This window comes from Calidris pugnax, unplaced genomic scaffold, assembly GCF_001431845.1.
Source record: "Calidris pugnax isolate Ruff unplaced genomic scaffold, ASM143184v1 scaffold24, whole genome shotgun sequence".
Classification (NCBI taxonomy): Eukaryota; Metazoa; Chordata; class Aves; order Charadriiformes; family Scolopacidae; genus Calidris; species Calidris pugnax.
The window spans coordinates 12,751,331-12,767,175 of record NW_015090922.1 but is presented as its reverse complement, the minus strand read 5'-3'; the positions used below and the strand labels follow the sequence as shown (position 1 = coordinate 12,767,175).

At 40.2% G+C, this 15,845-nt stretch overlaps 1 protein-coding gene across 2 annotated transcripts in view; it reads right to left on the bottom strand.

Annotated features, from left to right (window-relative positions):
- The window catches only part of TTC7A (tetratricopeptide repeat domain 7A), a 179,406-nt gene that overhangs the window by 105,120 nt on the left and 58,441 nt on the right, over positions 1–15,845 (bottom strand). For both annotated transcript variants that reach the window (XR_001413041.1, XM_014951213.1), the window contains 2 exons: positions 7,142–7,259; positions 522–579 (listed from right to left, as the gene is read on the bottom strand). Coding sequence is in view for 1 of the 2 variants with exons in the window: in XM_014951213.1 (XP_014806699.1) it covers positions 522–579; positions 7,142–7,259 (176 nt within the window). In the remaining variant the exon portion in view is untranslated. The remainder of the gene's footprint in view (positions 1–521; positions 580–7,141; positions 7,260–15,845) is intronic.

The following is a 15,845-nucleotide window of genomic DNA, read 5'->3' as shown; positions in this document are numbered from 1 at the left end:
GATTCTATGACATTGTACCACTAGGTGCGTAGACCCCTTTTCATACAATAGCTCATGCAAACACTCAGAACAGCAACCATCTCCTCCCTGGGAAGTGCACTGATGCCAGGTCACTCCATAGCAGCCTGTACCCTGGTGGTGAAGCTACTTTCCCACCATGAGGGAAACAGGAGTTTAAGCCTGCGTCGCACAAGAATAGAGACAAAACTTGTTTTCCACATCAGGTGAGGAAGCTGCATCTCCCAGCACTGCAGATCTCACTGCAGCTAATTTGGGGCTAAGATTATTTCTGTTTAATGGCAGAACAGGTACTCTTACCTTGGATATTCAACCAAATAATTGCTGCCATAATTTAGCCATGACAGGAATAGTTTTGGCAGACTATTGCTGAAATCTATTGAACTGTTCTTAAAATTTCAGGCAAGGAAGCCTTATGCAGGAAAAACCCATTAAAACCAACAATTATTCTAAATTCATCCAAAGAAATAAATAATGCAAGTATCTGCAAGATTCCTACTCACCTCTCCAAAGTCTGAAGTGCTTTCTTGTTTAATTCATCCTGAGTGTCCTTCAGAGTAGCTGTACGACAAGATACAATGCCATTTAAGAGTTGAATCCAATGTTTCAGATTAAATAAATAAATAGTTACACATGCACAAAGTATTTCAAACTGGGAGCATAAAAACTGTGGAAATCTGGTGATGCGTACATTCATGGCTGAAAAACATGCCATTTTGTTTTTAAAGAACAGCAGAAGACCCGTATTTTAACCTTAATAAAAATGAAATTGAGAATTCAAGACTCTTCCGACTCCCTTGTCTGAAATGCCAGAGCATGTTTTATTTACATATGCTACTGAAGGGGTCTAGGAGGAGAAGGGGGCATAACTAGATACTAAGAGCACAACAGGCCCTCTGCCAGGTTGGTGTATGTGCTAAAAGCAGTAAGTAGCAGCATATTCTGACTCAGATACAGACCTTCTCCACTACCATCCTCATGTAGGAGGGTGTTGCAGGTTGAACAGGGAACACCAGGAGCCAAATTTACAGCTCTACAACAAAACCCTTGACAACACACCACCTCCCTTGAGACCCCAAAGGATTTCTAGGCTACTTCAGGTGTGGCATTAGCTACTAATGACCTCTTTGGTGCCTCCAATTGCTTGACTAAAGGATTCTGTCCACTAAGCTCACTTCTCAATGTGTGAATTAATTCCTAGCTAAAAACCATAAGGAGAAGAATCAAGCTCTTGTTATGCCAGGGTATCATAAGATACCATCATCTTCAAGAGCAAGGGGTACAAAGAAAGACCTTAGAGAGGCATGGCTTTCTCAGATCCAAAATATCTTGAAAGCTAGCGATAATTTTCAGAAGTACATTGGCTGTCTTGTTCTGGTTCTTAGTTTTCAGATTTTGCATAGCAGTTGTTTCTTGTTCTGCCTACCCTGAATTTGAGAGCTACTGATCAACAGCACGAAGAAGTGATGAGTACTGACTCCATCAGCAAACATCCACCTATGAATATATTTGACTTCATACATCATCAGTGCAAGCTCCAGAATAGGGTGGCATATACTTAAGCAACAACACCACATACAAGCCAAGTATTCTTAAAAGTTATTAAGAGGAAAGGGTTGTGTTCTCCAACAAGACGTACAAGGTAATCAGTTTCTTTGGATTCTGCAACATGCTAGTGAGTGAAACTTTGAAAGTAATTTATTTTGCCAAAGTAGTTAGAGTAATCAGAACTTTTTTATTCTTACATCTTGTAACAGTTCTTCAGAACACCTGGTTCATTTGGGAGGAACAGCAATCTTCAGGATTTCCCAAATCAAAAAGATCAAAAATTGCTTATGCTACAAAATCTACTCTAAATAGCAAAACTGGAACAAAAAATTTGCAGTTTAAAGAATAAATTTGAAGGCATGGGCTTTCATGCAAAATGCAGCATTTATTAAAAGTAGCAGGAAACACTTCACTCTTAATAGCCTTAAATTGAGCATTCAGGTCTACTGCCAAATATTAGGAAAAGGTAACAGAGGAGGGAAACTCAGAGAAACAATTAAAAGAATCAAGATTGATGTAAAGATCAAAATGCTTGAAACACTAGAAAGGACTTGATCATAGCTATAAACATTCATCCAGAAAAATACGTCTGATTCTGTTTCTCGTGGAAACTACAATATTCTTTATGTAAGTTACACAGTAGTTCTGGAAATGCCACACAATGAGGGACACTGAAAAAAATTTTACTGTTTGCACCCCAAAATAAACATCAAATGGAAAATCCAGGAGAACTTTTAGGTTGCACCTGGTAAGATGTTTGTCTGATGTTCAGAAAGACTGATGTCAGAAAGCGCACAAAATATGTTATGGAAATGAAGTGATTATTCTACAACTAGTCAGCGTTGCCTCTGCACTACTGGGAAACAGCATGTGATTCCCACCTCCCACAATACGAATTGCATCTTCAGCTACAACTCAGTTGGAATCCTGGTTGTCTGTCTCTAGATTTGTGTTTGACTTGGATAAACACACTGAAATTTGTGTTTGACAATACTGAGGACTGAGGCTGCAAGTTAACCATGCTATTTACAGGGCCTTTACAGCTAAAGGAGATAAATTAGGAAAAAGAAAAAAAAAAGAAAAAAAAAGGGAAAAAAAGTGATTAAGTGATTTTGGGGAGGGATGTATAAAAAGAAGCTTGGCCAGCAGGTCAAGGGAAATGGTTTTCCCCCTCTGGTCTGCTGAGACCCCATCTGGAGTACTGCATTCAGCTCTGAGGCCCCCAGTACAAGACAGACATGAACTTATTAGAGCAGGTCAGAGGAGGGCAATGAAAATGGTTAAAGGGATGGAACACCTCTCTTATGGAGAAAGTCTGAGAGAGCTGTTGTTCAGCCTGGAGAAAGCTCCAGAGAGACCTTATTGTGGCCTTTCAATACTTAAAGGGGGCTTATAAGAAAAATTGAGAGGTTTTTTTTACCAGGGCATGTAGTGATAGGACAAAGACTATGATTTTAAACTAAAATTGGGAAGATTTAGATCAAATGTAAGGAAGAAATTCTTTACTATCAAGGTCATGAGACACCGGAACAGGTTGCCTAGAGAAGTTGTGGATGCCCTACCCACAGAATCATTCAAAGAAATCATTGTCACTGCAACTCACTTGTATCACTGAAAAGGTCTCACTTCAGACAAAGAAAAGCTTGCACCAAGGAGACAGAATTAGGTGGGTCTGCCTAAATTTGTAAAAGTTGTGCTCCATTCTCCAAGGTTGACTAATGTATTCTTCAGCCTCTACCCAACTTCACCCACTGCAAGCATGGCTGCAACAGTTCTACCAACTGAAACGCAGGATGTCTTACTACTTAGATTAAAATAACCTGCAAAGCAGAGCCTGGCCAGAATAAAGCAGAGAGCACAGGGGATTTTAAGCTTCTGAAACTTCAGCCGTTATTCCTGTAAGACACGGTACTTTTGCAACAGCACCTTAGGAGCCCAAGATTTGTATTCTAAAGCACTTAAGAGTTTTTAAAGGAGCTTAAGACTCAGCAAAAGTGAACAGGATCTTCAGCAACATTTTGGTACCTAAATATGAAGCTCTAAAGTCACATTTGAAAACAGAGGAGGGCAAGCTCTGCGTTAGTAAGCAGGTGTAGCATAGTAGGTGTGAATGCATGGAGTGAAACACTTAATGCTGAGGATCAGCATCAACACTACAAACATGGGGATAGGGGTCTAGTTCTAGTCTTGTCTCACGGACTGAACACCCATTAGCAGCTGCAGCATAATCAGGTCTATTTATGTAGCACATTAGTTTTATGGGAAAGAATTCAGTTTGTGTTGTGCAAAACTGTTCCATTATGTGAATCACAGCATAGGAAATGGAGATGACTGAGAGATGGACTTCAAAAATACATTTCTGATCCAAACACACCAATGCGCATGCACCCTTTTGCAGGTATCAATGGGTTACAAACATTCCCTTGTGTTATGACACCTAATATGACAACAGTTTTAGCACCCAGAATTATAATTAAAGATCGTATATATATACTGTTATCTCCAGAAGCAAAAATGATGGGTTTGTTCACTAATAAGCAATATCTAATTATTATTTTTTTTAACATTAACCAGTCCTGTCAGTATACTGATTATTTACAACATCCAGAAGGACTGATACAAAGTTTCCAATTCAGTCCCTGATACAAAAATTCTAAATGAAAACAGAGATACAGCACACTCTCATCTCTGAAGAAGTAAGGGTCTGTTAAATCCACAAAGATTTCACAAGATGTGAGGTGGTGATGTTAGATAAGAGCAGCCCTTGTATTTCACAACACATTCTCAACCTGGTCATTTGTCTTTAGCCTTTGTTAAATTCATCTCACCTTCCCCTCTGTCTTCAACGGATTCTGCATCAGACCTAAGGGAGGCAAAGCTGACAATACAGCTTTCGTCAAAACTGGAACTACAAGAAAGGTTTGCTGTTGACATTGACCCACTGGGAACAGATCTGCAGAAAATTTAGTATAGCAATAGATGGACATTGTGTACGAGCAAGAAATTTGTGCTTCTAAGAGTGAGGCAAAAGTGGCAGCAACTTCCTCTGAGGACGTATCTTTCAGCTACTTCAATGAGACTTATTTCAAGAAAAATGTAATCAGACATTAAGAACAAGGAAGCTACACAGACTGCTACCCAGCATAAGTTTCAGGAAGACACCCAGGAGTAAATCTAATAGCTGTAAAGTGACTTTTATCAAACGCTCCCACAAGCTTTTTGAATTGTTATTCAGTTACATTCTTTCTTCTGACTCTGTTTTTTAGCAAGTGCTTTTTGCAGGTCACAAAGGAAAAGCTTTAATACAACTCCTCAGTGCCTTTGTCACACAGAAGGAGAAATATTTACTAAAAGGATATACTAAATAAGAAAGCCTAACCTTGCATGGAAGGCATCTTGATATAATGCTGTAAACTTTATAAGGCAATTGGTCAAATGCCTCTGAAACATTTAGCTACCATTAAAAATGCTGACTCACTGGAAGTCAGCTCAAAAGGAAAGTTACGGAAATCATGTATACATACAGATGTTTGATACTGTGTCTGTATATGTCACTATGAACTGGTATAAACACAATTATAAACAAGACTGTATGAGGCAGGATTATATAGGGGAGTTGCTGTCTTCCTTTCAGCATAGTTCACTCTTGCTTTTTCACTGTGATAAGCTATTTTTCTAATGATGCTAACGAAAAATCTCTCATTTGTGCAAATTTGACATTATCTAGTAAAATGCTGTTCCATATTCATGATCATCATAAGTGTGCTTTACAAGGACTTAATCCATTTTATTAAAATATAACCTGAAAGATTTCCCTCAAATAACTGAGTGACTGGCCCTATTGACTTAAAGGCTAGAGATGCAAGTAGAAGGCAGATATTCTACTGTTTCACAACTAACCTGAAAGATTTCCCTCAAATAACTGAGTGACTGGCCCTATTGACTTAAAGGCTAGAGATGCAAGTAGAAGGCAGATATCCTACTGTTTCACAACATAAATCAGATGCTGATCTGGAAAAAAAATCCAAGGCAGTTGCTGTGAGGACTCGTTTCTTTTACAGTAAAAAGGACACTTATCACAACATCTGAATTAATCTCTTGAAAACTCAGAGAAGACTTCTCTTCCAGAAGAAATGTTTCCATGTTTCATTTTGCTGCGTCAAAGTATTTTTAAAGCCAGAGTACAGCACATGCCTCTGCAACTCCATTCTTTAGAAACCACCTTCTTTCCATACCGAGGATAACAAATAGATCATAATGGGCAAACATAGAAAACCTTCCATCTCTGAAAATAGTCTCTGGGATCTTGTATAGCTTTAGGGAGAGTTTAAACAAAATCTAGGCAAAATGCCCTAAAAAGCTAGGCTGTTAAGCAGAACTCAATATTTAATGAACTTTAAAAATATATATATATGAGAAAGTTCAGGCTAGGAAAGACACCTGTTTCTTGACACAAACTTTCTAGGGGGAACTATTCTGCAGCAGAGAAACAGAACTGAAGAGAGCTACAGTGCCTGTTAGCCTCCATGTTGGAAAGCAGTTCTCAGAACAGCTGGTCAGATAGGGCTGGCTGAAAAAATACACCGACCTGCACTACTAAGATCTGCTTCCTCATACACATGCCTTGCAGAATTCTGGTGTAACTTGCAAGGCCAGCATACTTCTGTAATACCATACAGTCATTTTAGTTTTGTTTCAGGCTCCTTTGCTGGAAGAAGTTGGTTCCTTTCTATGGGACCCATCTGACAGAAAAGCCAAAAAGTCAGGACTGCCAAATTGATTAGGAAACACGCTAGCTCAGCCATTATTCAAAGAAACTATGTTAGAAGGCCTTCTACCTATATTAGAAGTCGTAGAAGAAACAAAGACTGTTCCCACCTGTGAGCTTGATGAAGGTCAGAGCTATAACTCTTCCAAACACTGGGACTTCAAGCCCTTGTGGCTACCAAGCAGCAAATCTGCAGGAACCCATTGTCCAGTCATTCAAAACCCAAGCAAGCAGCATTGAAAAAATACTTCTTACATTCAGTGGTCTGTATCTAGTCAACATCCACATGTACCAATGAGGTAGATATTTTTATCTTGTTTACTTCTAAGCAGAGAAAAAACGACATCACAGAGAGGTTGAATCTCTGTGGGGAATCGGTATCACGCCAGGAACTGAAGTCAGGCATTTCTGACTCCAGTTTTTGGACTGTATTTCTTTATGTGATTTACGAGTGGGTGACAATAATATGAAAACAGATGGAAAGTTTGACTTTTTGTTGTGTAAATAAGTAACAGAAATGTATTACAAATATCCAAGTAAAGCACACCAAGTGCTGTTGGCTACAGTCAAATTATCACCTCCTAAGTAATGATTTGCATTTCTTCCTTTGCCTAAAAACTTCACCTTTATTACCATAGAAGACAGTTCTCTGAGCGAGTGAACAGTCCCCATTTGTCTTGCAATCTGATTGTTTTCCATGCCCAGTCAGCGCTAAAAGCAGAGTTTCTAGTGAATTTCCGTCACTTGCACTGAAGACTTTGAACAGATGCTATCTATACAACATACCTGACAAAGAGGATAACTTACCATCAGTAGCTTGAAGACTGTATGTCAGGCCCAGAGCCAGGTAACCCTTTGCTAGGGCCTCTCCAGCATCCTCACCAAGGTCTATCACCATTTTAGCAAAGCATTCTCCTTCTTCCAGCTGCAAAAGAGGTAGGTTGAGACTTATAAGCATTTCCTCTATTCTTGTTTCAGTAAGATTATCCACTAAACTTACCTGTAAGTTACCTGAGAGCCATTCATACAAAGGCTCACAGTGATCAATGTAAACACTCATACAAAGGAGGACATGGAAGGTCAGATTAGCAGACCTTGGTGCGCATGGCACAGTTCTGAGAAAAGTTTTGGTTTTGATTTAAGCATCCACCCCAAACTATTTCCAGATGTTTAAGGTTAGTGAAGGACACTATCTTATTTTTATATTTCCCTTCGGGCACGCTTCAATCATGCAACCTTAAATACAAATGTTGGACAAACTGACTACTTATATACTATCCTAGCAGCACACTGAAAGGTCTAACAAGTTTCTACCTTCAAAGAAAGACCATCTAGTTTTACTGTATGATGTATTTAAACCTTAGCAAATTTTACTTCCTTTTAAAATGTTACAAAAGCAAAATAAGACAGCACTTCACTGAAAACTGAGCTCAGCTGCTGCTTGCAGTTCTGCTGCCACAGCAGCAAATCCAGGACACAAATTTTGACCTGAAATGCCATGCTACCTTAGCAGCTCATGCCACACTAGCCACATTTTGCAACTTTTGCAAAGACACAACTTCCTTGAAAATGCATTTTATATTGCAGATTGCAATGAGAAGAGAAAGCAGTCACAACCTCTCAAATCAGCCTCCAAAATGGTGAAATATGTAAGATGGTCTCTTCTACTACAGTATAGACTGCTTCCCCCAACCTACCTTTCCAGCTGACCACACAGTCCTAAGTTTAATGAAAATATAAAGCTTTAGTATCTTTATAATCTGACTTATTGAGAATTTTAAACCACAAATAATTTGAATGTTTTATTACAGAATAGAGTGTTCCTTATTTCTAACCCTGAACTCTCATTTACATCACTCACCCACTAAAAGTAGAAAAGACCAAGACCTGTAGACTGCACGTATCTGTAAATGCGTAGGTTGGAGAGGTACAGGCAAAATCTGAAAGTAATGTTTGAAAGACACAAAGCATACAGGAAGACCTCATTTCTTTACAAGATAGTCTGCATATCCTGTCAACCATAATCAGAATCATCTCTAATCAAGAACCAGACAGCATTACGCTATTGGAAAAATCCTCATTTTGAAAACTTTCATTACATGACAACTGACTTTCTAGCATGGGATCGTTTAATTTTGAGGAAATACATTTTTGTTTGAAATCCAACTGTTTTAGATGCAAGTACTGCTGATGTAACTGAAACTTGCTCTCCTAATACTCAGCTTTGTCAAGCTTCAGCACCTCGTAACTCCTTAATATCTAAAAGGAGTCACTCATAATGAACCAGAACCAAAAGGTACTAGCAGATCAGAAACTTCCCTTCTGCAGTAATCTGTTAATATGCTACCTACCAACAGAATCTACTTCACTTGCGATACTATCCTGTCAATGGGCCTCCTAGCTACATCACTTGAAGACATTCAGGTGACCACATCAGCCAACAGCTTCATAAACAAAGGAACTGGTATTTATTACATGATATCAAACATCAGGGGGAAAAAAAAGTACTTTTAATGTAAGCTTGAAGAAAGGCTGAAAAGTGCAAGTGAAGACATAATCTCCACTGTTTGCGTCTTCTCATTTGTACAGCTCCTTGAGGCCATATAATTCAAACTAGATATAGATCAATATCATCCAAATTTCTGAAACCTCAGATCAGTCAGCCCAATGACCAGTATATTTTATCATCAAACTCTTCCCTGAAAGCACTATGAAAGCATTACAGTCTTGCTGATTGCCTGGTCAACTATGAATCTGGAAACTACTAACTGAAACAGGAATACCCCCTTGGGGAATATTTGGGGCTACCAACTAAATTGCAAGGACTGTCTTTAACAGCATTATCCAAAGCCTACTGGATTTGGAAAAACTGGAAATAATCCTACTGACTTCAGTGATGCTTAGATAAGACCTTTAAAACTCTGATCACATCAGGAAGATGGAGATTTGTTCCAGGAGATATCTTAATCCTGTCAGTAGTCCTACTGACTTCCCTGAGCATGTTCTGGACCAGAGCCTAGGGCAATGGAAGAAGAAAATGTCCCATGACTTGTCACAAAGGGAAAAAAATAAAGAAAAAAATAAAGAAAAAAATAAACCACCACCAACAAAAAACCCCTTCCATGAAACAGTACCTGAATTCTTCAGCTCTCAGGAACTTTTATGTAAGACATGAAATCTCTGCAGCCAGAAAATTAATTCTGCACCTCTTTTGTGACCATAAACAGCTATATTCCCACTCTCTGTCTTCATTGTTTCTCCTCTTTTCCCCACACGCACTTTCATCCAAGAAGTCTCCATTAGATGAAGAAAAGAGCTATACAAGGAATTCTAATAACTAGTGAACAAGGTTAGGGGTGGGTAAAGCCTATGAAAAAAGAGATTAAATGAAAGGTTTGGAGTTGAAATGGAGACATTTAAAATTGGAGAGATTTTGCTCCATTGTTTCTCTAAACGGTCACCTGATGGTGCTTCCAGTGTCTGACTGATGGCCTATGCTGCATAAATCAGCAGCACACCATTCAGCTTTCTTGCCTGCCAGTTATCCAGGGCCACCTGTGAGTGTCAGATTAATCTACTGTATGAATAATTAAAACCACAACTTTTCAGAATGGCTGAAAAAGCACTTCTAGCACAAACATTCTTACAAACATTTATTCATGCTAAACACTAATGGCACTTTGACCAGCCACAAAGATTCTCATGAATGCAAACTTGGGTCAGCTGAAGGCTGCTTTGAAAATATGTGGCCTTGCAAGCTCCAGCACAGCTGGTTATGTTTATGAGAGCATTTACTTTTCTTTCGTACAGCCACTCAGCCATTTCCCCTGCCAGCCCTGCTGTGGCTGCCATCTGCCCCAACTTCTCCCGTTCTCCTCCTCTTCAATCATCCTAGGCAAGTGTGAAAAGCCAAACTTTCACTCATTTCACTTACTGTCAAGTTTCAACTCTCCAGTGCAAACTGCCCTTACTGGATTGCAGTCTGGGTGAAAACTCCCTCTCCATACACCTGAGTGTACCAGTAGTGAGCCTGAGCTGTGATCTGCCAGTAAGTAGAGCTGTGTCCATGGAGGTCCTTAAGCATATGAGATGTCTCCAGTCTGTTCCATCCAGTAGCAATGGGAAAGGGAGTGGGGGAAGACCTCCAAATGGCACATCATCCCCTCTGGAGTCCCACCAGATAGAGCCAGTCCCAGCTGCAGCTCTTACATGCTGCTACATGACCTGAAGCAGCAGGAGCTGCTCCCACTTTCTCCTCTTCCCATGAGGTGCTGGGTATGTGAAGTCTCCCAGAAGTTGTGAGCTCAAGGTACACAGAAGTGAGCTAAGTGGCAGAAAGCTAATCAGGAGAATCAAGACACCCATTCACACTCCTACTGCAAAGCCAGAGGCCAGCCTCAATATGAAGGGAACCAAAAGGGTTCACTCACTTCAGAGGAGACTCTGATCTTAAAGTGACACAACACTGCATTGGAAGGGCAAGGAACACGGATCAAAACTTTTTGTTGCAACTTATAGGCCCTTGCTAGTAAGCTCTAAGCCACAGGATACCACATGTCCTCCCTCACAGCAGGCATGGCAAAGCATCGCTTCGTGATTTTGGAACGCACAGAACACTGCTGTACCTGGTTGTGAGCAGCATCACTGGCAGCTTCCAACACCATGGAAAATATATTTCTTTTGGCATTAAGATGGCTGGTAACGGCTTGAATTCCGTTTCCTTAGAATCATTATTTGTTATTCCTTCAGAAGCAAGCAAAATACAAAGTCTTAAAGCCGCACACATATACCACCAATTTGTGCCCTACTGTTCTTCCATTCTTCTGCATACTCTGCACTGAATAGCTGGTGGAGAGAAGGGCAGGTTGCAGGGAGAGGTTTCCCTGCCTCCAAAATCTGCATGGAAGAAAGCTCAGAAAGCAGATGTAGGGGGAAAACAACTTAAAAAGAACTTTTTGTGTTTTGAACTCAAGCTGTATAAACTGCCAGGAGGCACCTGGAAACACCAGCTAAGCAACCTCTCCACCATGCCTGAAACAAGCACACACCTGGCACCTGGAGAGAGACCGGCTGCCAAACTGTGAGCTAACACTAACAAGACTGTAATACTGTGGGGTTGGGGGCTTTCTCCCCTTTCACCCCCTCCATCATCTTCGATGGAAAAGGGAGGGTTGTTAGCTGCACAGCCCTGAGGGATGTCTTCCCTGAAACAGAGAGTGGCTGTTAGAGCCACCCTTGCTATCTGACTGCCTGTTTTGGTGTGTGCTTGAGCCACACACCTCGTGCCTGGGGGCACACTGACAAGGGAGAGGGGAACAGCAGGTGCTGTCCCCTGGCCTATTGCCACCCACCTGGTTTCCAACTGCCACCCAGCTTGTTTTTAGAAAAGCTCAAGCCCTACCCCACTGAATCAACACCCTCCGAGACTGTCAGTGGGAGCTGCGGTTCTCACCAGCATGGATTTAGAACAATTGAGGACAAGCAAATTGAGGATGTACAGCAGCACTGAAATAGCACCTACTATGCTGAAAAGGAGGAGCGCACAAGGGAGGAGGCAGGAAACGTGCCAAGTGACACTGGCCTTAAGACATCAGACAAGGTTAGTGAAACAGGGGAGTTTGGACACCAGAGAGACTGAGTGAGACCCAAGCACTTAAGAGACCTGGAAAGGGCATCTACACAAAATTACACATGATATGAACTAGATGGATTGACCTCTTCTTATCATTTTTGTTATACTGGGTTGTAGGTCTAGATAGTAATTCAAAGAGAAGAAAAAATTAAATACTGGGAAAGGAAAATAAGAAGAGGGAAAATGCACAGGAAGAAAACGGCCAATAAGGCATAGTATAATGGAAAGGTTTTGTCCCACAGCTGTTTACAGCATACAAAGCAAATCATGTTACATAAATCAGGAAAAAAAATTCCTGTGCTTTCTATTGTTAGTATAGTCGCATTTTCTCCACGTCTCACCAGTGCTACGCCCACCAGCTCACTCTGCATGTGAGCTCAGGCCCCTGCACTTAGGAATACTTGGGCCTTTCTTCCACTGCAACAAGAGTGGTTTGTTCACAAGGAAGATGACTAGAAGGCAAAATTCTTGGTCATCTTGATGTCTAAAATGCTTGGGATTGCCCTAGTAACAGTAGCTGTGATGTAAGCAAGAAGGTCTTTTAGAAGGAAGAAATATCTAGTAACTTCTTACCAATCACTGCTTTCTCAGTAACCTCTGGCCCTAGCAATGTCGGTCCTCTGGAGTGTCCACTCAGCAGGCAGAATAACTCTGATAATGGGACTACATTTAATCTTTCAATATTATTCATGCTGCAGTAAGACCTAAGCATTTCCATGCGACTCCAGGGCTCCTAGGCGACTGGGTACAAGCACATGCATAGCATTTATTATCTATAGTGACAGGGTCAACAACAGACAGAAGGAGGGAGAAGCACTCTCGGATTAAGTGGTCTGTGAAAGTAATGAATGATAAGCTGTTACCTCAGAAGTATGCAGCTCTAAATCTACATCCTGCCAACCTCTCCCCTCTACACTCACTCCATGATGTATTGACCTCATGGTATGCCTTACCCACTTTTTATGACTGCATGCATGGTCTGGCCTGGCCTGACCTCACTCTCTTCTCCCTTTCCTTGACTGATGGCATGATCCCTCTCTTCCCAGCAAAGTGCTGCAGCAGAGCACTTCACTGTGCAAACTAGGACTGGGGAGTTAAAAGAAATGAGGGGAATGTCTGCGAGGCACAGCACCATCTCGCAACACAACTTTAGCCATGGCGTGAAATCCCTCCTAAAACTCATGCTAACTGATAAAACTGGCACCATTTGGTGCAACACAAGTTTAGCACAACACTATTTCTGTGGTATAAACTGTGGGGCAATGAAAACAGCAAGAACATGCCTCATGTATTCCTACTCTCTGTCAGAGTGGAGTTCTAGAAGATTCAAGCCTATCATAGGATTATAGTCCATTTATCTCTATGCATATTTACAATGTATTCAATATGCCCCCATTGAAATGAATAGAGTAAAAGGCACAAGAAAGCATCATAGTAACCCTAAATGCCTTATTTAGGCTCCTAAAATGAAGAAATTAAGTATTTAACACTTGCCCGTAAGCAGAATTTCTAGTTTTAGTATTTTCACACCACCTGCCATAACAGGGTCCTGGAGAACCTAGACCAGTAGTGGAATTAACAGTACTGTACTATTAAAATATTAAAACCAACAACTCCTGCTTCAACTCAAAAGTCACTGCCAAAATAGGCAAGTGAGCAAGCATTCAGCTGAGGCCATGCCAGGGAAGGCTGAGTGAAAGAGGAAATAGCAGCAAGCCTTTTAGTAAGTAGAACTTTGAATTTATAGTGGACCAAGGCAGACAGCCTCAGTTATGGACACATTCCACAGTAAGCTACATCTACTTTCCTATGAAAATTTAAAACAATACTCTGAACTTCAATAGTCAATAACTTCATAGTGCATTTGGGAAAGCTAAAAGACTGCGGGCTAAACATAAACGGGCCTTGTGTTCACTTGCTAGAAGCATTCACATGTGAGTTCAGCAAACTGTTGTGCTGAAACGCCAGTAAACTGGAAGGCTAGGCAGCATGACGCCTCAAAAGTAATTCTGAGCCCACTACAAAGACATTTAAAACACCTGTGTAATGGGCTAGATACAGTATAAAAGTCCCAACTTTGCTGAAAGCTTTTGTATCTCATGAGCTTTATGAAGTACATGTCCACCCACATCCTGACCAGACAAGTGTCGTCCGTATATATAGGTGAACTAGTTTTGGACTAGATTTACTGGTCCTCCAAGAAAACTGGCATAAGCTTTAGAATTAATGAAGTATTGATTTACAGTTTATTTGACTTTTTTTTTTTTTTTTAAATTGTGAAAACCTATAATTCTGAAAAAGGTAACCAAAACATTGCTTTTATCACTCAGTTGTTTACTGCAGGCCCAATCCTGAAAGCTAGAGGTTGATGGAGCAGATCATCTGCTGATGTAAGCCAGCATGGTGCCACTAATATGCCAGTGGAGTAGTGCCAACTTACATCAGCTTTTTTTTTTTTTTTTTTTTTTAAATTGTGAAAACCTATAATTCTGAAAAAGGTAACCAAAACATTGCTTTTATCACTCAGTTGTTTACTGCAGGCCCAATCCTGAAAGCTAGAGGTTGATGGAGCAGATCATCTGCTGATGTAAGCCAGCATGGTGCCACTAATATGCCAGTGGAGTAGTGCCAACTTACATCAGCTAATAATCTGGTCATACTGTCACAACAGAAGCTGGGGGCGTTTAGTTCTTTTCCACATCAGGCTCTGTTACATATTGATTTGCATGGCACAGCATGAATGTATGCATGTTTTTACTTTGATTTGTTCTGCATTGAGAGATTATTTCATAGATGTGATCTGGGCACCCTCAATGTTGTAAAATCACTACGGTATATTTTTTGTTTTCCGTGGTTCTCAAAGTGTGCTGAGATACCATGTACAAAGCAGCAAAACAAGTTAAATGAGCACGAGATTAATCAGGAAATAAACTGTTCTGTGTGCCTCATGACATTATATAATTATCCAGCTGCATAAATCTTTTTTTTTTTTATTGCTAGTAACTGAAATAAGACTAAAGTACTGCTTGTCCATGGACCATAAACAAACTGAGTACAATACTGCACAAAAAGCACATAGCAGACAGATGCAGGACATATAAATTAGCAGATTCATTTGAATAAATGGTGATCTGATTTCACCCTTTTTGTGCCTCGCCAGCAATGAAGTACATAGATATATTTCCTATTGAGAAATTAATCATATTTTATATGTTCTGAAAAGCCAGATATATTTAAGTATTTGTTAATATTTGTCCATTAGACTCTTCCCATGCCATGTGTATCCTCCTTTCTATTTATACTGGCATTGATCAGCTTGTTCACTTCCAGTTTAAATGATTCAATTCTGATTTGATTGCCATGTAATTTAAATGCAAATAATTACTGTAAGGATGACATTTAGGAAAACAGCTCTGCTAAGCAGGAAGGTCTTTATTAGGCATGGGATTCTGCCAGTAATATCAGAAGCATCCCTTTGACTATGAGATGTGGGAACAAACCATTTCAGTTCTTTTAAAATATGCCCCAATTTCCCTCTGACTCCCCTTGATTAAAACTCTTCTATACCATCATCAAGTTTGGTATCAGGGCAGAGCATAGGCCACTGACAGAAAGGAAGAGGGGAGAAGACTATTTTTAATTTGGTTTTAGTTCATAAAGTTGTGCTCTAGATAACTGCAGTAAAATTACCCTCTTGTGAAATCACATTTGTATTTCATGCTGCACCAAGTTCTGAGCCAGGGTCTGATTGAAAAACACTGAAAAGTGTTTCACACAATGAAAAAGCAGTAGATAGAGGAAAAAAACCTCTTACTTTATAATCATCAAAACCAGCTCGTTTCCCCCTTCTTTCTCCTTTTTGTTTTCTGGGTGGGTTTT